At 31.3% G+C, this 20,172-nt stretch overlaps 2 protein-coding genes and 1 long non-coding RNA gene across 10 annotated transcripts in view; all 3 read left to right on the forward strand.

The window, feature by feature from the left end:
- The first annotated feature begins 3,164 nt into the window (after positions 1 to 3,164).
- On the forward strand, positions 3,165 to 4,566 carry LOC114758463 (pentatricopeptide repeat-containing protein At1g63330-like). Of its 2 annotated transcripts, none has more exons than XM_028947510.1 (2): positions 3,165 to 3,912; positions 4,373 to 4,566. In XM_028947510.1, the coding sequence occupies exon 1, from the start codon at positions 3,194 to 3,196 to the stop codon at positions 3,899 to 3,901; it is 708 nt and encodes a 235-aa protein (XP_028803343.1). In that variant the 5' UTR covers positions 3,165 to 3,193; the 3' UTR covers positions 3,902 to 3,912; positions 4,373 to 4,566. The 2 variants fall into 2 exon arrangements, 1 of the variants encoding a protein (XP_028803343.1); XR_003741803.1 differs by lacking the exon at positions 3,165 to 3,912 and adding an exon at positions 3,971 to 4,214.
- Positions 4,567 to 4,605: 39 nt separating this feature from the next.
- On the forward strand, positions 4,606 to 9,092 carry LOC114758465 (uncharacterized). The gene is made up of 4 exons (XR_003741804.1): positions 4,606 to 4,788; positions 7,201 to 7,278; positions 8,080 to 8,225; positions 8,573 to 9,092. It is a non-coding gene; the product is annotated as an uncharacterized LOC114758465 (long non-coding RNA).
- A 1,436-nt stretch (positions 9,093 to 10,528) lies between these two features.
- Positions 10,529 to 20,172, forward strand: part of LOC114758457 (pentatricopeptide repeat-containing protein At1g62670, mitochondrial-like) — a 53,752-nt gene continuing 44,108 nt past the window's right edge. The window contains exons 1-3 of one of the 7 annotated variants that reach the window (XM_028947496.1): positions 10,529 to 10,536; positions 11,400 to 12,685; positions 13,220 to 13,489. In XM_028947496.1, the coding sequence (XP_028803329.1) occupies positions 11,400 to 12,671 (1,272 nt within the window). In that variant the 5' untranslated portion in view covers positions 10,529 to 10,536 and the 3' untranslated portion in view covers positions 12,672 to 12,685; positions 13,220 to 13,489. Of the gene's footprint in view, positions 10,537 to 10,965; positions 12,686 to 12,973; positions 13,059 to 13,219; positions 13,490 to 20,172 lie in introns of those variants that run through there. The other 6 variants (XM_028947493.1, XM_028947498.1, XM_028947497.1 and 3 more) reach the window with 6 other exon arrangements.

Raw genomic sequence — 20,172 nt, forward strand, 5'->3', positions numbered from 1 at the left:
ATAGTTCTAGATCAAAATATATGAAATTCCCTGAAAGATTTCACTTGCGAGAAGCATATAATTCAAGTTCTTGAGAACAATACTTAATTAAGCTAAATAAGTTCTATAAGAATTGAAATGATCAGGGCGTATGTGGTATAACCGACTAAGTAAATATTAGTTGAAAAAATGATATAAAAATGATCCAATTTGCTCATGCATTTTTATGAAAAGATCTAAAAACGAGTTTGTTATAATTGTTTATGTTGATGACATAAATATTATTGGAACTCTTGAAGAGTTTACAAAAGCTATGGATTGCTTAAAGAAAGAATTTGACGTGCAGGACTTGGAAAGAACAAAGTTTTGTTTCGGATTGCAAATTGAATGCTTACGAAATGAAGATTTTTGTGTCAAATGATTGATATAAAAAAGGCCTTAAAGTGTTTTTATATGAATAAATCACATCCATTATATACTTTGATGGTTGTGAGATTTGTGGAGGTGAATAGAGAACTTTTTAGACTTTGAGAAGTTGATGAAGAACTATTTGATCCAGAAGTACCATATGTTAGTACAATTGGTACACTTATATATCTTGCTAGTCACATATGACTTGATATATCATTTGTTGTTAACTTACTAGTAAGATATAGTTCTTCACCAACACGAAGACACTAAAATAAAGGTGGTAAATTCCTTTTTTGATCCACATGTTGGTAATTCCAGATGAAGTATTTCACAATACTTAAAAGATGGTGAAATATATATTTAGCAAATCCATTCTAATGAAAATCTGGCATATTTGTTCACTAAGTCACTTCCTTATATGATATTTGAAAAACTTGTTCATGATATCGGATGCCACAAACTCAAGAATATCAATTGATATTATCAAGAGGGGGAGTTAAATACACACTGTACTCTTTTTTCCTTGTCTATAGTTTTTTTCCTACTGGGTTTTCCTAGTAAGGTTTTTAATGAGGCAGCATCGAATAGCGTATCAGTGAATGTGTACTCTTTTTCTTCTACTAGGTTTTTATCCCACAAGATTTTTCCTAGTTAAAGTTTTTTAATGAGGAACACATCTTATATAATGGACATCCAAGGGGGAGTGTTATGAATATTATAACATGTGGATGTCCATCTCCTCTTCTTCCTCTTCCTCTTCTTCTCAACTTCATCATTAACTCCCACTACTTCCGCTAGGCATTGATCTTCCACTACTCCATTACCTTTCCACTATGCCTTTAATCTTGTAACTTTCCCAACTCATATTCATGTGATTTATTGTCCACTATCTATCATTTAAGTACCAATGTAACTTATGTGTAAGACTATGCTTATAAATAAGGCATGCCATTGTATTGTGATGCAAGTGAAACAAGTAAAAGAATACAATATTATTCTCTCATTTTCTTGTCCACTTCTCTTCTCCAATCTACTTTCATTGTTGGTTAATTCCATAACAGAATCCTTAATATAAGATCCAGTTAACTAATTTGAAAATATTAAATAAATTAAATAAATTATTTACTTATTTTTTTTCTGAACTAATTTTCTTAAACCCTATATATTATATGTGATTATAAATATATAATCTAATTATACACTCAAATATTTTAGATAGATCATATAATATAAGTTATAATTAAATAAATTATTTAACTTATTTAATATTACTTTTGATTGAAATTTAATGTTAAAATCGACACATATATCTCGTGGCTAAAAGTAAAAAATAGAGACATCCATATCAATAGACCCCACCCCATTTTTCTTTTTGAATGAATCAAAATGATATAAATAATAATTTTTTTGGAGTGAGATATAAATAATAAATGCCCTGTTTTACTTGATTCTTTTAAAAGTGATACATAAATAAATCACAATAATTCTCATATACGAATGCGATTAAAATTGAAACCAACTTATCGATGGCAGAAAAAATTGAAACCAAATGAGAATATTCTTCAAATTAAGCCACAATAAATTGAGGTAAAAAAATAACTTATAATAAATCAATATCAGGAATAAATTACTTAGAATTAAAATAATTTCCGTCTTGATTTTTTTTTTTTTTGATTTGGCATTATTTACTGCCTCCAAAAACTAATACCAGTACTAAAATGTTATAATTAAGAAAAATCAGTAATAAGAAAGCCCCAGGATTCTGAATTTTCGGACCTCGTCGACCGCCCAATCCTCAGTGGAAAGCTTTGTTGAAGGATCTGAATTTCTGAATGCAACTGAAGATGTCATTTTGGAGAGCTCCTTCAAGGTATTTCTTCTCCCGATTTCCTTTGTTTTCTGCAGCTTCTACGTCTACCTTCCTTCTTCCTCCCTCACATGCCCCGACTCCCATTTCTGTTTCCATTCCAATTCGACAAATCCTCAGAATATTGAGGAGGCCGTCTCTTCTTTTAATCTCTTGCTTCATGTGCGCCCCCAACCCTCGATAATACAAATTACTAAGATCTTAGGAGCTCTTGCAAAGTTGAAACATCATCGAACAGTTATCTCCCTTTTTGCACAAGCGGAATCTAAGGGATTCACGCCATCTCTTGTAACGCTGAGCATCTTAATTAATAGTTACTGCCATTTGGGTCAAATGGCTTCTGCTTTCTCTGCCTTAGGCAAGATTCTTAAGATGGGCTGTCAGCCAGATACGATTTCTTTGACCACACTAATGAAGGGCCTTTGCATCAATAATGACGTTGGAAAAGCCTTGGATTTTCATGACGATCTGATAGCAAAAGGATTTCAGTTAAATGCAATTAGCTATGGCACACTGATCAATGGACTATGTAAGACTGGAAGAACAAGAGCTGCCGTTAAATTACTCATAAAAATGGCGAGAGGGCCAGTTAAGCCTGACTTAGTTATGTATAGTACGATTATTGATGGCTTTTGCAGGGAAAGACTCATAACTGAAGCTTGTGATTTATTTCATGAAATTATTGATCACGGAATATCTCCTAATGTTGTAACCTACAGCTCTTTGATAGATGGTTTTTGTGTCATGGGTAAAAAGGCAGAAGCTACAAAATTGTTCAATGAAATGATACTTCAAGGCATTAACCCTAATGTGTATACTTTTAACATATCGGTCGATGCATTTTGTAAGGAAGGAAGTATGACTAAAGCTGAAGCTTTTGTTGCCATGAAGATGAAGTATGGTACAATGCCTGATCATGTTACTTACAACTCTTTAATGGACGGTTACTGTTTGATCAATAATGTTGGTGAGTCAAGAGAATTACTCAATAAGATGGTCAATAGTGGTTTGGCTCCTGATATTATTAGTTACAGCATTATGATCAATGGACTTTGTAAAATCAAGATGGTGGATGATGCCGTGAATCTCTTTAAAGAAATGCGTCATAAAAGCTTGACTCCCAATACTATCATCTATAGTTCCCTTATCGACGGTTTGTTCAAGTCAGGCAGAATCTCTGATGTGCAAGATGTTATTTATGAGATGCATGGTAGTGGCCATACTCCTGATATAATATTTTACAGTATTTTATTAGATGGATTGTGCAAAAGTCAACATCTTGACCAAGCAATTGCATTATTTAAGCGAATTGTTAACCAAGGAATTTGGCCTGATACTTACACATATACCATACTTATTGATGGTTTGTGTAAGGGTAACAGATTAAGTGATGCGCAACAGATTTTCCAGCTTCTTTTGGCTAATGGTTATCCTTTGAATGTCCAAGCATTTACTGCCATGATCAAGGGACTTTGTAAAGAGCGTTTATATGATGAGGCAAAGGGCTTGCTCTATAAAATGAAAGAGAATGGATGCTTACCTGATGCTATAACTTTTGAAACACTTATTATACCTCTTTTGGAAAAAGGTGAGAATGATGAGGCAAAGAATCTTGTCGACAAATTATTCAGCAAGGTCTCTTGAAATGATAGAAGGTTTGTCACTCTACTCCATATTTTGTGTTACCGGTGTTCATGATGGAAAAGGGTGGCCAATGTGTTTTTTTAGGGGAAAAAGTTTGGCTGTAGTGATGTTTGTAAGGTCATATGTTTTACTTATTTATTTATTACTTTTGTTGTAACTGGTGGTTTCTTTTTTTTTTTTTTTTTATGGCTTTACATGAGCTTGATGGAACATGCTCACACACACTGGCATCTATCACCAAACTGACGCCTAGAATTCCTCTTCTCCCTATAGTAATTCCATCAGATCAGAGCACTAGACATATCTCACTCCTGTAATTCCTCTCCTCTCTCACCTTTGGTTGCTTAGTTTCATCATTTTTGCAAGCGCATCTAAAAAGCTCCATGCACCCTAGACTTTTTCAGGTTCATCACTATTTAAGAGGCCTACTTAAGCACGAGAATCTATAAATGCAAAATTTGCTTGTTCCAGGTATGGAACAGAGAGAGAGAGCATGGCAAATCATTCAATCGACACATGCCCGACAGAAAAAGCAAGATGCTGAAAATTCAACTGGTCGAAGATCTTGTTCTAAGACTGATTGTAAAGCAAGCAAGCATGTAAAAAGAAGGCTTGATGGAAAATGGGTAATGCATAGTTTTGTGAAGGAATGTAATCATGAGCTTTTACCAGCTTTTTTTTTTTTTTTGGTCAAGAGCTTTTACCAGCTTAAGCTGTCGGTGAGCAAACAAGAAAATTTTTTGCTGCAATGGCTAGACAGTTCGCTGAATACAAAACCGTGGTTGGTCTGAATTGGGGCCTGGAGTGAGGGGATGCCAAGCTTCTACTTGATTTTTGGGTGCAGATGTGCAGTATGAATTCAAATTTCTTTTGCGCAGTAGATATTGGTGAGGATCAACGTCTGAAAAATCTTTTGTGATGTAGTCTTTTTTGACACCATCTGTGTTAGAAACAAATATAAGTTACCTCTTGTGCTTTTTGTTGGAGTAAATATGCACTATCAATTTATACTGCTTGGGTGTGGCTTAATATCAGATGAAAGTTGTAACATAATAGAGAATATCTGTTGTTTATATGGATCTTGTTAATAAATGGTAAAAGGGTTCAGTGGTAAAGATCTTGCAGAGGTGTTTGGTTGGTTGGTTGGTTGGTTGGGTTGTAGTTCTGATTCCCTGGGCTATATGTTTAGTTTTAATCAGGGTATTGTAGTTTGCCATAAAAATTTTCAAATGTTCTTCATTTTCCATTAGTTCATACTCAGTATATCATCAGTCTTTTGCTTCTTTTCTCCTATATGAAAGGAGAAATTTCTACATGTACTCCTTGAAATTAAGATAACCAGTCAAAATTTGTGCATTAGGGGATGCCATTATGCATTCTGATTGGAGTTTCCTTTAGTTCCTTGCTCATATTTTCCTGGCACTGATGATGACGTGCCATTATAGAGGGGGATTGATGAAGGAAAAAAGTCAATATATGACATAACTGTAATGGCTTTGATTCATTTTTTTATATGTGACTTGCATGTTAAACTCTGAAAAAAATTAAGCCTTTACAAATTAGTCCTCTATTCCTAAATATAAGACTTAAATTGTAATGTAAATTTAGTATTCTTTTTGTAATATAATTTACACTATAAAAGGGGTTTTATATTTAGGACCGGAGAAGTATATTCATATGCTATTTGATACCTTGGACCTTTTGGATAAGCATACAGTCTTACTTTTTTTTTTTTTGGGACTGTGAAATTGTCTTATGTTTATAACTAGAGAGTATTTGTATCTCTTTGTACTCACTCACCCAAATTACCCAATATTGATTTAAATTTTAATAGCAAAACAGAATACTGTGAAAAGAGAAGGTCTCATTACTCTTTTGTAATAATGTGTTACTTTTGTATTTTTCCGGTCCCATAATATTGTGTTGGAAAAAAAGATATGAGGTTGATACAAGTATTTAAATAAGTTACCAATATCTAATAATTTTCTACTTTTTAAGAGTTGTTTTGTTATTTAAACTTGACTATTGTTAAAGTAAACTATCAATTATATTATCTTAAATTTTTAATATAAGATCTAATTAACTAATTTGAAAAGATTAAATAAATTACTTACTTATATTTATTTTTTTTCAAACTAATTTTCTTAAATCAGAAACTAATACATAATATGTGATTATAAATATATAATCTAATTATCCACTCAAATATTTTAGATAGATCATATAAGTGATAATTAAATAATTTATTTAACTTGTTCAATCTTACTTTTGATTGAAATTTTAATTTTAAAATAGACACATATATCTCGTGGCTAAAAGTAAAAAATACAGACATCCATGTCAATAGACCCCACCCCCATTTTACCACCTTTGGTCCTAGAGTTGATTAATTTGAGTACATTAAGAAAATAAGTTAAGTCAGTTATTTGTAATAAATAAATATTATCTTTTTTAAAATATTTTTACTAATTAAATGTATTAACTAGAACTACCATTATTAGAAGGGTTATCTTGAAAAAAATACATAAATATGAGAGACAAAGTATATTGGGATCTTATATTTAGAATCAAAATAAAAATTAAACAATACTTTATATTAAGGACCAGAGGTAGTAAATAATAATTTTTTGGAGTGAGATATAAATAATAAAATGCCTTGCTTTACTTGATTTTTTTAAAAGTGATACATAAACAAATAATTCTCATATATGAATACGATTCAAATTGAAACCAAATTATGATGGCAGAAAAAATTGAAACCAAACGAGAACATTCTTCAACTTAAGCTACGGTAGATTGAGGTAAGAAAATAACTTATAATAGATAAACATAAGGAATAAATTACTTAGAATTAAAATAATTTCCTTCGTGACTTCTTTTTTTATTTGGCATTATTTACTGCCTCGAAAAACTAATACCAGTAGTAAAATGTTAAACTCCTCCGTCCCCTATAAGATTCAATTTTTTAAATATGTATGTTCTTTTTTATAAGATTTTTTTGAATTTATCAGAGCATTTAATATATTATTATCTATTTTATCCCTAATTTAATACATTTAATATATATTTTTATTTATTTCACTATTTTTCTTTCATATCTACCCATTTATATATAGGAGTATATTTAAAAAAATTATATTTGCTACATATTAATTATTTTTAACTAATTTTAACTGTTTTCTTAAACCGTATAATTTAGTTAAAAAATTATATGATTGATTTTTACTATTACTCTTTCACATTTACCAATTTATAACTATTTTCACATCTACCCATCTTAAACCGTATGTTTTTGGTAGAAGCATCTAATCCATAAGCATCAAGTGAAAGTTCTAAGAAGATGAGTGGTCATTAAGAAACAAAAGCTGTAACTTCAGGTAAGCTTTAGTATTAATGGTTTTGGTAGCAACAAGCCTAAAGCACTCTAGTAACTTAAAGGAGCATGCCTTGAAAAAAATGTCAAACTTGTAGCGGCATAATTGATAATTCATAACTACAATATCAGTAAGCCTTATGTTCATCATGTATACTATATAACGCTATTATACTCTATGCATTACAACTCTATAAACATAATTAAGTATCTGTATGAGCTTTACTTATCTTTATAAGATTAAGGATCATATGCTTGACTATCCTAAATAACACCTTTGGCAATAATTGGCATCCTTCTTGTTTTTTTCCCTTTTATATGGGTATTTGACTAGGTTAGATTCGATCAAAGTTGGGCCCAATTTAATTAACTTTTTACAAAGACGTTTTTTGCATTCACATGGACTAGGACTCGAACTCAAGAACTCGTGCTTGAACAGCTAAAGTCCCTTTCACTATGATCAACACCTATTGTTTTTCATTTTTTTTTTCCTTTTAAATGTCTAAATTACTAAATGAATTTTTTGAAGCACAAGGCTGAAGTGATAATTTTATGAAGCACAATTGATGGTTGATAAATATTGAACAAATGAATAGCAATTATGATAATTGATAAATATTAAACAAACACTTTCTGAGATTCTTGTAAGCACTATCTTTTTACACGTTTTGTTTCTCATCCGAATTGGGTAGAACTTGTATTGTTAGTTAGTTATCGAATGAAATGGACAATTAGAAATGGGAAATCAGTTCATTTTCACTGATCAATGGCTCCTCCCTGATAAGTCTTTAAAATCCGTGTGTAGAAAACCTCTGACTTTGGAAGGAGAGCAAAATAAAGTTGCTGACTCGATTGATTTTGGTGCTTGGGACTTCGAGTGCCTAGTTCCTATCATTCCCAGTGAAATCTTACCAACACTTATTTCCATGCTACCTCTAATGCTTGAAGCTGGTGAGGATGCTCTTTCTTGGAATGCTACTGGGTTTTTATGTGGATTGCTTTTAGTAACAGATTGCCTGCTAATGTCTGGATAAACCTTTGGTCCTCTACTTCAGCTTTTCGACCCTAGGTATTTATCTTCTTTTTTCGCTGTTCATATTCATGATTGGTTTGCTTTAAATCTGAAAAGAGATTTTGGTGTTCATGCCTTGGGAAACTGGGATTTAAGTTGGGGGTGTAACCACTCAGAAACTTTGGAAATGGAGGAATGAAGCTGTCTTTAAGACTGATTTCTCTAGACCTTTGGAGCCTGCCTCTTCTATTACTGGGAAACTGAGAAAAGTTTTGTTCATTTGCAGAAAATTGACTTTGTTAAATTGTCTAACTCCCCAACGAAAGGAAGAGTGGCGGACGAGTGAGTAACGCATAAGAATCTGCCCTTATAGGAGGGAACAATAGCTGGGAACCGCTGCTAATACACCGGAGGCTGAGGAGCAAAAAAGGAAGATTCCATCTGAGGAGGGGCTTGCATCTGATGTATTACTCAAAACTGAAAAAAGTTTTGTTCATTTGCAGAATATTGACTTTGTTCAATTGTCCAACTCCCCACGGCATGCGTGGCAACGTCAACCCTTGAATTGGGTTAAATTAAATGTTGATAGAGTGATGTCCTCTTCTAGAAACCGAGCTAGTTGTGGGGGTGTTTTTAGAGATCATATGCGCTCGTGGACTGTGGAATTTTCTCATAGCCTTCGCATTTGTAGTGCGTTTGAAGCAGAGCAATGGGCTGCTCTCAAGGGGTTGCTAATGATTGCCTGGGATTAGATTCCGCCACTCTCAGTTTATTTGCTGTTTTAGGGCCTTAGCCCCCTTCTGTATCCCGGAAAAAAAAAAATCTAGTAATTTGCCTGCCGTGGTATTTTGAAGAGATAATTCTTAGCGTTCGTAACCCAAATATATATATATATATGGACAAAACTTATATCAAGTTACTTAAGTCCAGTATGTCAAGTTAGCCAATCAAACTATGACAGCTAAATTAATTTTACACATCATCATTTAATCCCAAAATAACTCTTAAACACCGTTAAAATAAGGCTGACAAAATATCCTCTTCTTTTTTTTTTTTGGTTCAGTGACAAAAAATATCTTTTCTTCTAAACGCCATAAAATTTCTTATATGTCCAAGCAACTCTAGTCACTGATTCATAAACACTTTATTTCTCCTTATTAGAAAATATGAAAGGGAATGGTGCTTCCTCCCTTTTTTTAAAAAATCCTATCTCAACAGCATAAGAAGATTCACAATGAAGATTTATGACTGATTCAATCAATATATGAAATCAAACTAAAAAATAGTTCAGAACTGTTTGGAGCAGGCAGGTAAAGGAATCTGACTATGATGGATAAATTCTATAAGTCAAAAAGCAATTTGTAGCCCATAGGCCAATTCGTGCATCCTCTCCCTTATTGGTTGTGTTGTTGTCAGTTCGAGTCACGGCCAATTCTACTCACCAGCTAGTGTATTAATGGCCGCTGCAAGTTCTTACTTTGTGATCATAAATGTATAATCTAATGATACACTCAAATATTTCATATAGATTATATAATATACAGTTATAGTTAAATAATTTATTTAACTTATTTAATCTCATTTTAATTGAAATTTTAATGTTAATATAGACACATATATCTCGCGACCAAAAGTTAAAAAGCAGAGGCATCCATTTCAAGAGATCCCCACCGCCTTTTCTTTTGAATGAAGTCAAAATGATACAAATAATAATTTTTTTGACAACGATATAAATAATGAAATGCCTTGGTTTCCTTGCTTCTTTTAAAAGTGATACATAAATTAAAAATAATAATTATCATATATGAATATGATTAAAATTGAAACCAAATCAGAATACTCTTAAAATTAACCTATAATAAATTGAGGTAAAAAATTAACTTATAAAACTTAGGTTGGCAAAAAATGTAGGCAAGACCTGCAAAAATAACAAGAATGTGGTTCAAGTCGTGTCCGAGAACACTGTCTTTAAGAGTTATTCCGCCACACAGGTTAGAATAAAATGCGGCACTCCCTAAGATTAAACGAACCCTTTTTGCGTGGAGCAAGGTAACAGAACAGCAGAAATTTAAAACTCAAGAGAAAAAAGAGAAAGGAGAAGAGCTCGGGGATAGAACTCGACACACACTGACCATGCACCACGCATCGCCTTTTATAGGCAGATGATATGTGACCTTTGGGCTACCATAATGGTGATTAAAAATGATTTTAATAACAATTAAATGAGCGGTTTTTAAACAATTAATTAAGGTGAATTAAAACATATATTAAGGCACTGAATATGATTTATGAAAAAATAAAACCGACTAATTAAAATACATAAATGCTTCAACCGTCATCTCTAACGGTCAGTTCTAAAAACTTCTCTTCTCAACAATTTTATTAGTTCAAACTCACATCTTAGTAAACGCTACTAAGGTTTTCTCAATCTTGAGTAATATTGAACTTCTTTTGACACACTTATACATTGAAACTCCAACAAAAAAAACTATAAAACTTAGGCTAGCGAAAAAATTACTCAGGATTAAAATAATTTCCTTACTAATTCTTTTTTATTTGGCATTATTGCTGTCTCGAAAAGCTAATACTAAATGTTACATACGGCAAAACCTATCCGAAGAAAATTTCGGTGCGTCTCTGGTGGCAAGCACGCCTTCGTCTTCCTCGTTGAATTCTTTGGTCGAGGATCTGAATCTGAATTCTGAATGCAACTGAAGATGTCATTTTGCAGAGCTCCTTCACGGTACGTCTTCTTCCGATTTCCTATGTTTTCTGCAACGTCTACATCTACCTTCCTTCTTTCTTCCCTGCATGCCTTTACTCCCCATTTCTGTTTCCGTTCCAAGTGTACGAATCCTCAGAACATTGAAGAGGCCGTCTCTTCTTTTAATCGCTTGCTTCATGTGTGGCCCCAACCCTCGATAATACAAATTAATAAGATCTTAGGAGCTCTTGCAAAGTTGAAACATCATCGAACAGCTATCTCCCTTTTTGCACAAGCGGAATCTAAGGGATTCACGCCATCTCTGGTAACGCTGAGCATCTTAATTAATAGTTACTGCCATTTGGGTCAAATGGCTTCTGCTTTCTCTGCCTTGGGCAAGATTCTTAAGATGGGCTATCAACCAAATACGATTGCTTTGACCACACTAATGAAGGGCCTTTGCATCAATAATGACGTTGGAAAAGCCTTGGATTTTCATGACGATTTGATAGCAAAAGGATTTCAGTTAAATGCAATTAGCTATGGCACACTGATCAATGGACTATGTAAGATTGGGAAAACAAGAGCTGCTGTTAAATTACTCATAAAAATGGCGAGAGGACCAGTTAAGCCTAACTTAGTTATGTATACTATGATTATTGATGGCTTTTGCAGGGAAAGACTCATAACTGAAGCTTGTGATTTATTTCATGAACTGATTGATCATGGAATATCTCCTAATGTTATGACCTATAGCTCTCTCATAAACGGTTTTTGCGTCCTTAATAAATGGCCAGAAGCTGCCAAAGTGCTTAATGAAATGATACTTAAGGGCGTCAACCCTGATGTTTGGACTTTTAATATATTGGTCGATGCATTTTGTAAGGAAGGAAGTATGACTAAAGCTGAAGCTCTTGTTGCCATGATGATGAAGTATGGTACAAAGCCTGATCATGTTACTTACAACTCTTTGATGGATGGTTACTTTTTGTTCAATAATTTCCTTGAGTCAAAAAAACTATTCAACAAGATGGTCAATAGTGGTTTAGCTCCTGATATTATTAGCTATACCATTTTAGTTAATGGATTCTGTAAAATGAAGATGGTTGATGAGGCCATGAATCTCTTCAAAGAAATGTGTCGCACAAGCTTGACTCCGGACATTGTCACCTACTGCTCCCTTATCGACGGTTTGTTCAAGTCAGGTAGAATCTCTGATGTTCAAGATATTATTTATGAGATGCATGTCAGTGGACATACTCCAAATATAATATTTTACAATATCTTATTAGATGGACTTTGCAAAAGTCAACATCTTGACCAAGCAATTATATTATATAAGCAAATTGTTAATCTAGGAATTCGGCCTAGTACTTACACATATACCATACTTATTGATGGTTTGTGTGAGGGTAACAGGTTAAATGATGCATGGCAGATTTTCCAGCATCTTTTGGTTAATGGCCATCCATTGAATGTGCAAGCATATAATGCTATGATCAAAGGACTTTGTAAAGAGCGTCTGTATGATGAGGCAAAGGGCTTGCTCTATAAAATGAAAGAGAAAGGATGTTCACCTGATGCTATAACTTTTAAAACACTTATTATCCCTCTCTTGGAAAAAGGTGAGAATGATGAGGCAAGGAATCTGATTGATGAATTATTCGTCAAGGTCTCTTGAAATGATAAAAGAAGGTTAGTCACTCTACTCCAAGTATGTGTCACTTGTGTTCATGATGAAAGAAGTTGACAAATTTGTTTTTTCTGGAAACAATTTGTTTTGCTCTACTCGCTGATTGCAATTTAATTTTTTTTTTTAGTCATATGTTTTGTGTGTGTATACTCCTCTAATCCTAAATATAAGACCCTTTTTGTAGTGTACTCTACAAAAAGGGTCTTATATTTAGGACCGGGTGAGTATTACTTTTGGTTTTACTGGTGGTTTCTTTTTGTTTTTTTTGTCTTGACAAAGTTTGATGCAAGGCACTCACACGAGCATCTATCACCAAAATGACACCTAGAATTCCACTCCTCCCTATAGTAATTCCATCAAATCATAGCGCCAAACGTACTTCACTCTAATAATTCCTCTCCTCTCACATCTTTAGTTGCTTAATTTCAAGCGCATGTGTCGGGGGGGGGGGGGGGGAATTAAGTTACCTCTTCTGGTTTTTGTTGGAGTAAACCTGCATTATCAATTTATACTGTTTGGTTGTGCCTTAATATCAGATGAACCTGCTGCTGCTTGTTCTTGGCTGAAAGCAGTTGGTCGCCAGGCTCCAGAAGTGGTCATCATTGATCTTGACAAGACATTAAAGACAATTATTTTAAATGTCTTTCCTAATGCTCATCACTGATCTTTGAGAAGAGGTGGTCAAAAATTGTTGATAGGTTTGAGCTCTGCGAGGATGAATGCAAGCAGTCATTGTATGATAGTTGCGACATACTCCTCTGGTCCTATTTATAGGGCAGAGAGAGAAGGTATTTTTTGATCTTATTTATAGGGCACTGAGAGAAATTTTTTGTGTGGATGTACAATTTTACCCCCATTTATTATTGTGTTGATTTTGTTTATATGAGGTATAATGTATATTAAATAGGGATAAAGTTGGAATGTCATTAAATTTTAAATGATAATTAATAAAGTTTAAGGTTTTTTTTTGTCTGTGTGAAATATGTTGGAAGTGCCTTATAAATAGGATTAGAAAAGTAATACAGAATACCTGCTGTTTATTATAGATCTTGTTAATAAATGGTAGAAGGGTTTAGTTTTAAAGATCTTGAAGATTTGGTTGGTTGTATTCTTGTTTTGATTCTTTAGACGTCAAGTTAAGTTGTGATCAGTATTGTAGTTTGTCATAAAAATTTTCAAATCTTCTTCATGATTCTTTATATGTGACTTTGTTAAACTCTAAAAATTAAGTATTGACAAATTACATTCATATGCGATTTGATACCCTTGGGTCTTTAGGATGAGCATGTTGTTGGGTTGGTTCAAGGATTTATTTTTGGGTTTAGCCGTGGCTTCCTCTTCCTCCTTTTCTTTACTGTGTGTTTTTTGTACAAGCATTCAGTCCATGGTGATGAATTTTGGAAATTGGATGTACAATTGACAGCTTTAAGCCTTGCTTAAAATATATGTGCTACATCCCCTCCCTTAAATTTTCTTTTTTCATTTTAAATTAAAAAAGAATTATTAGCTTTTTTACCATGGATGACAACTTTTTTTATCTGGTACCTAGCAGATAAGAAGAGCATTGATATTTTTTCCCCCAAGGGCTAGCACTTTCTAGCTTTCGCTAGATCCTACCCACATTGACATCTAGTTTATATCATAGCTAAATGGTTTAATTGCATTTTTAGTCTTTTGATTTTGATTTTATACAATGTTTTAATTTGTTTTTTTTAACTTTAAAAAGTATATTTTTAGTCTTTCTATCCTATGATTATAAATAAAAAATGATGATATTGAGATTTTAAATGGTAATAAAATATTCTGAAGTGCTAACATCTTAAGTTTAGTTTTCAAGAAAATCATGATTATTATAAAAAAAAATTTAACACTAAAGATTTTAGAAATAACTAAAAATATACTTTTTTAAGTTAAGAGACAATGTTAAAACTTTGAATAAAGTTAAATAAATTGATAAAAATTCAAAGATTAAAAATATTAAAATATTAAATTCAAAAAATTTGTTTGTTAAAACGGGGTACAAACCCCGGGGGGGTTATGGTCCCTGATGGAATGGAATTTGCAATTCATTTTTCAACCTCCAAACTTAAATATAAAGCAAAAAAAAAGTATTCCAAATGTCCATATTGATTTAAATTTTAATAATAAAACAGAATAATGTTGTGTTCTTCATTTAAAAAAGAAAATCTCATGAGTATTTATCATAAGAGTAAAATATTCTGATCTCTTTTGCATTTTACTCTGATTATATAGATTTCCACTCTATTTTGAAAAGCATAAACTTAAATCTAAATAGTTAACTTAGTTAACTATATTCTAAAAAAAAAATATTTTGGCCAAATTTTTTTGAATAATTTAAATTTTTTATTTTTCCTTATTTTTATTTTTATTTCTTGTAAAAATTCAACTTTTAATGTTTTTGTCATATTTGGATAGAACATTAAGTAATTTAGTAAATGTAGACATAAAAATTTTGAATGTAAATTTTATTAATTTTTTAAGTAAATATATAATTGACTAAATAAGTTATAAATGTTTCTAACTGTTATGAATATAATAATATCTCTGCGGATGTCCATATATCTCCCATTATCTTCTATATCTTCTATAATCTCCAATATCTCCCATTATATATATATCCTACAATTATCTCGTATTATTATGTAATCTGTAGATTCTATCAAAGGTATAAAACTGTGCCTAAATAGAGGCCATGTATAATGTATTGAGTACTCCTAAATGGAATGAGAAATACTCTCTCTTGTTAATCCTCTCTTCCTCTGTATGATTCTTTCATATTTCTTCTTTATTTATAACACGTTATCAGCACGAGGCTCTAATTAAGGTGCGTATGATATACCTTTCTACCCTAACATAATTTTAGAGCATCATCTTTATTATTTTTCTAGAGTATCCTTAGCTCTGTTCAAATAAAAATGTCTCAAGCATTATATATATGTGTTTCAGAGTATTTGTATTCCTATTCAATTTATCTAGAATATTCTAAGCCATTATATGGAATTAAAAGATTATCTACCGTTGTTTTAAACATCGGGTTCCATGGCTGTGATTGGAGATTTTGCTTTATTTTTTTTATTGCTATAATTTAATTTTGATATAAATATTATACATTCTGAACTAATTATGATAAGAGGTTTTTTTTCCCATCTATTTCTTATTGACCTGACATCACTATTTTGATGGAACCCAAAATTCCAATAGATACTAGCAGTATCCTTAAAGAGTTACCACCTAAAATTTAATGACTAAAAGCTATATAATTCTAAATTTTCATCTCATTGTAATTAAATGACCAGAAGCCATATAACTATGATTTTTCATTCTTTTCAAATTAAATGGTTAAAAGCCATGTGATTTTGATTTCTTATATTATAGCCAGAAGCTATATAATTTTGATTTTTTATCTTATAGCTAGAAGCCATATATATGGCTAATTTTCTATTTTTTTAAATGGTTTGAAGCCATATATATTTGATATTTTATCTTATTAAATAACTAGAAATATTTAGGAATAACTTTTCCATCTTATGGCTAGAAGCCATATAATTTGAATTTTCTATTTTATGGCCAAAAACCATATATATTTAATTTATCTTTATTTATATATCATACTGAATTTTCTATTTTATGGCCAGAAGCCATATATATAGAATTTTTCTATATCCTTTTAAATGGCTCGCATCCATATAATTTTGATGTTCTATCTTATAGCTAGAAGTCATAAATATTTATTTATTTTTGTTATTTTATTAACTGGCTAGAAGCTATATAACATCAAATTTTTATCTTATGGTCAGAAACCATATATCTTTAACTTTTTTTATTTGGAAATTAAATAACTAGATACCACGTATCTTTATTTTTTTTATTAAATGGCCTGAAACCATATAGTTTTGATTATGAGAATGATCACTATATGGTTTGTTTATAAAAGAAAAATTATAACAATTAGAATTATAAATAATGTAACCCAGAAAACTAATGACTATATAGTGAAATATGTATTGGTAAAAGAGTTTATCTTTTCTCTTTATGTCATGTTACATTTAAATTTGAAATTTAAGTTTTATTTTTATCTTATTCTCATATATTCTTGACATTCAATTTGATATTTATTAATATTATGCTATTACTAAATGGCCAGCAACCATTATACTCATGTTATCAAATGACATGAAAATAATAATTTATGATGCTTTTAAATCCCCGAAAGCTTATGGTTCAAATATCAAGTGATACAAATAATTTTTAAAATATATATATTTACTAATAGAGTCTTGAAGACTAATGACTTATAATAGTCCTGAAGGCTTATGATTTAAATATTTGTAACTATATAGTTTGATTTTAGTTCTTATAGATCTTTTCAAATTTTTGTTGAATTTATAAATTTATGAATAAGTTTTGAAGCATTACATAATCTATACAAAAAATAAAATTTTTGAATAACAAAATATCGAGAAAATATATATTTTTTGTTCAAAAAATAATACTTCATATTTTAAGTATAAGAAAAAGTGAAGTATATCATATAGTGAAATAATAATATATTTTAGTTCCTGAAGAACTATATATAGCATTTTCTTTTTGAAGAACTATATTTAATCAAAAAAATTAATATAATTCTAGAAAAACTAATAACAAAATATTAATATAGTTCTTGAAGAACTAGTAACAAAATCGATATAGTTCTTGAATAACTAATGTAGTTCCCCCCATTATTTTTGTGGGTAGAAAAAGAATTGATAATGAAAAATGATGACCCACAAACATATATATTAGAATATTTGCTTATCAAAGGGTATTAAGGTGATAGCTCAATTGGATTGAAATCTATTATTATATATGAATCATGAAGTATTTGGATTTCCAAGTTAAAGATATGTTATTAGCTTACTATATATTATTCACTGTATTTGAAATACAAAAATAAGAAAAATATATTTATATGACCCACACTTGAGGGGGAGATTGTTTAAATACAAGTGTGAATCATGTTGGATGGAATTTGTTATTATTTATATTAATGTCATTCCTTATATCTCATATTCTTTTTGAAAAAAAGCTCCAGAAGAGCCAGTAGCGCTCAACCTTCCATGAGTGCACAAGTTTCTACCGTTTGGGTAAAAGATAAAAACTAACGCTCTAAAAGAGCTATATCATAATTTATTATCCTAAAGATAAAATTCATAATTGATAACATATTCCTTATGGAATATTAAGGTGAAAAATGAATTAATCTGACATGGTAATAAGAAGTTTGCTAATAATTGAGAATAATTTTATAATAAACCAGAAGTTTATGCATTCATAGTTTGGCATGACCGGTCAGATCATCCTGGATCATAATAATACAAAGTATCATGAAAAATGTATATTGTCATTTATTAAAGAACCGGAAGATTCTTTAAAAATGATATATGATTCAAGAATTTTTATGTGTTGTTTGTTCTTAAAAGAACTAAATAAGAGAACATCACTAGCTATGCTCAAAATCGGATCCGTGCAGATTTATAATGTATCAACTTTATATGGGCCTATTTAGACACCATGTTGACCAAAATAATACTCTATAAATGAAAGATGCATCTATAAAATGGTCACAGGTGTTTATGATCAACTTGCAACCTGAAGTTTACAAATATGTTTAGATAATTACATGGAGTACATAAGTTCTTGATTATGAAATTAATATGATTATCGTTGAGATTACTAGTGATTGTTCCTCTCGTTGCTAATGATTATATGCTTAGTAAAGCCTCCATAAGTAGCTAGATCAGAGTTTATGAGAACATAATTCCCATTTGAGTATTGGGATGATTGATTTTATATATTTTATACATAAATGCATTAAGCCAACAATGTATTGTGAATTCTCCCATTATAATTGGCTTTTGGTCAGGAGCCAAACATCTTTCATCTTAGAATGTGCAATATCTATTATTCTACTACAATAATGCACATAGATGGATATTAAAAGTAAGTTGGGATCACTGTTGGATAAGAATCTTTTTATTCTTGTTTGTCTCTAAATGAAACAAAATAATGTTTCTAAAGGAGATTTATGGATTTGGGATACCTACATTACATGTTTTCAATATGAGGGGGAGAAAATATGTAGCTGGAAAAGAAAACACATAGAATGTGTTTTCACTATCAAATATAGATCCTCAAATATAATAGTATGAATTAGAAGTTCATAAAATATTGCATTTGTAAAACATTACTAATGTCTGCCAGATGCAATTACTGACTTAAATGAGAATTCTTAATTCTTATATTTTAGCAAAAAATGCTCCTATTCTTGAAGACATGCTAAAAGCATGAGATTATGAACGGTTCCAAAAAAAAAAAGGAACAAATGATCATGATAATCATACTAAAGAGGCATAAATTGCAAAAGATGTTAAGACATAACTCTTTGACCCCTAAAGAGGTTTAAGTATCTAGAAGCAATAAAGAGATCTCGATATATTATGTCATAAAAAAAATGGGACCAATAAAGGAATAAAATTGTCGACAATAATTTGATTGATGATATCACATGATCAAGTAAGGATCTTATATATAAACCTGTTATGAGATACATACAGAAAAATGGTTGGCCAACAGAAAAGAAAAGACACAACATTATAACAAGCACCTGAAGTGTAATGGGCATTTGTACAAGAAAAGAGAAATACAATCTATCACCGAAATGATGCCTTGAATTCCTGTCCTCTCTATAGTATATATCCGTCAGATAGAGCACCAAACGTACCTCACCCTAGTAATTCCTCTCCTCTCTTACCTTTAGTTGCTTAGTTTCAGGTATGGAACAGAAAGAGAGCATGGCAAATCATTCAATCGACCGCATGTCTGACAGAACAAGCAAGATGCTGAAAGTTCAACTGGTCGAAGATCTTGTTCAAAGACTGATTGCAAGGCAAGCGTGCATGTAAAAAGAAGGCCTGATGGAAAATGGGTAGTTCACAGTTTTGTGAAGGAGCATAATCATGAGCTTCTTGCCAGCTCAAGCTAAAACTAGGCATGACTATATGAACTTTTGTGATGTGGTTTCTTCTGATATAATCTATGCTACGAACAAATATAAGTTGCCTCTCTTGCAATTTTGTTGGAGTAAATCTGCACTATCAATTTTTACTGGTTGGGCGTGCCTTAATATCAGATGAAAGTTGTAACTTGATACAGAATATTTGTTGTTTATTACGGATCATGTTAATAAATGGTAGAAGGGTTTGGTGTTAAAAGATCTTGTAGAGGTGGTTGGTTGTATTGTAGTTCTGATTCTTTAGGCTGCATGTTAAGTTATAATGAGAGTATTGTAGTTTGTCATGAAAATTTTCAAATGTTTTTTCATTTTCCATTAGTTCATGTTTCATTATCGTCACTTTCTTTGGCTTCTTTCCTCCCAGTTAAAAGGAGGAATTCCTACATACACTCCTTGCAATTAAGATAAATAGTCAAA

The sequence above is a fragment of the Neltuma alba genome, unplaced genomic scaffold, assembly GCF_004799145.2.
Source record: "Neltuma alba isolate B1F8T4 unplaced genomic scaffold, ASM479914v2 tig00010701_pilon, whole genome shotgun sequence".
Taxonomy (NCBI): domain Eukaryota; kingdom Viridiplantae; phylum Streptophyta; class Magnoliopsida; order Fabales; family Fabaceae; genus Neltuma; species Neltuma alba.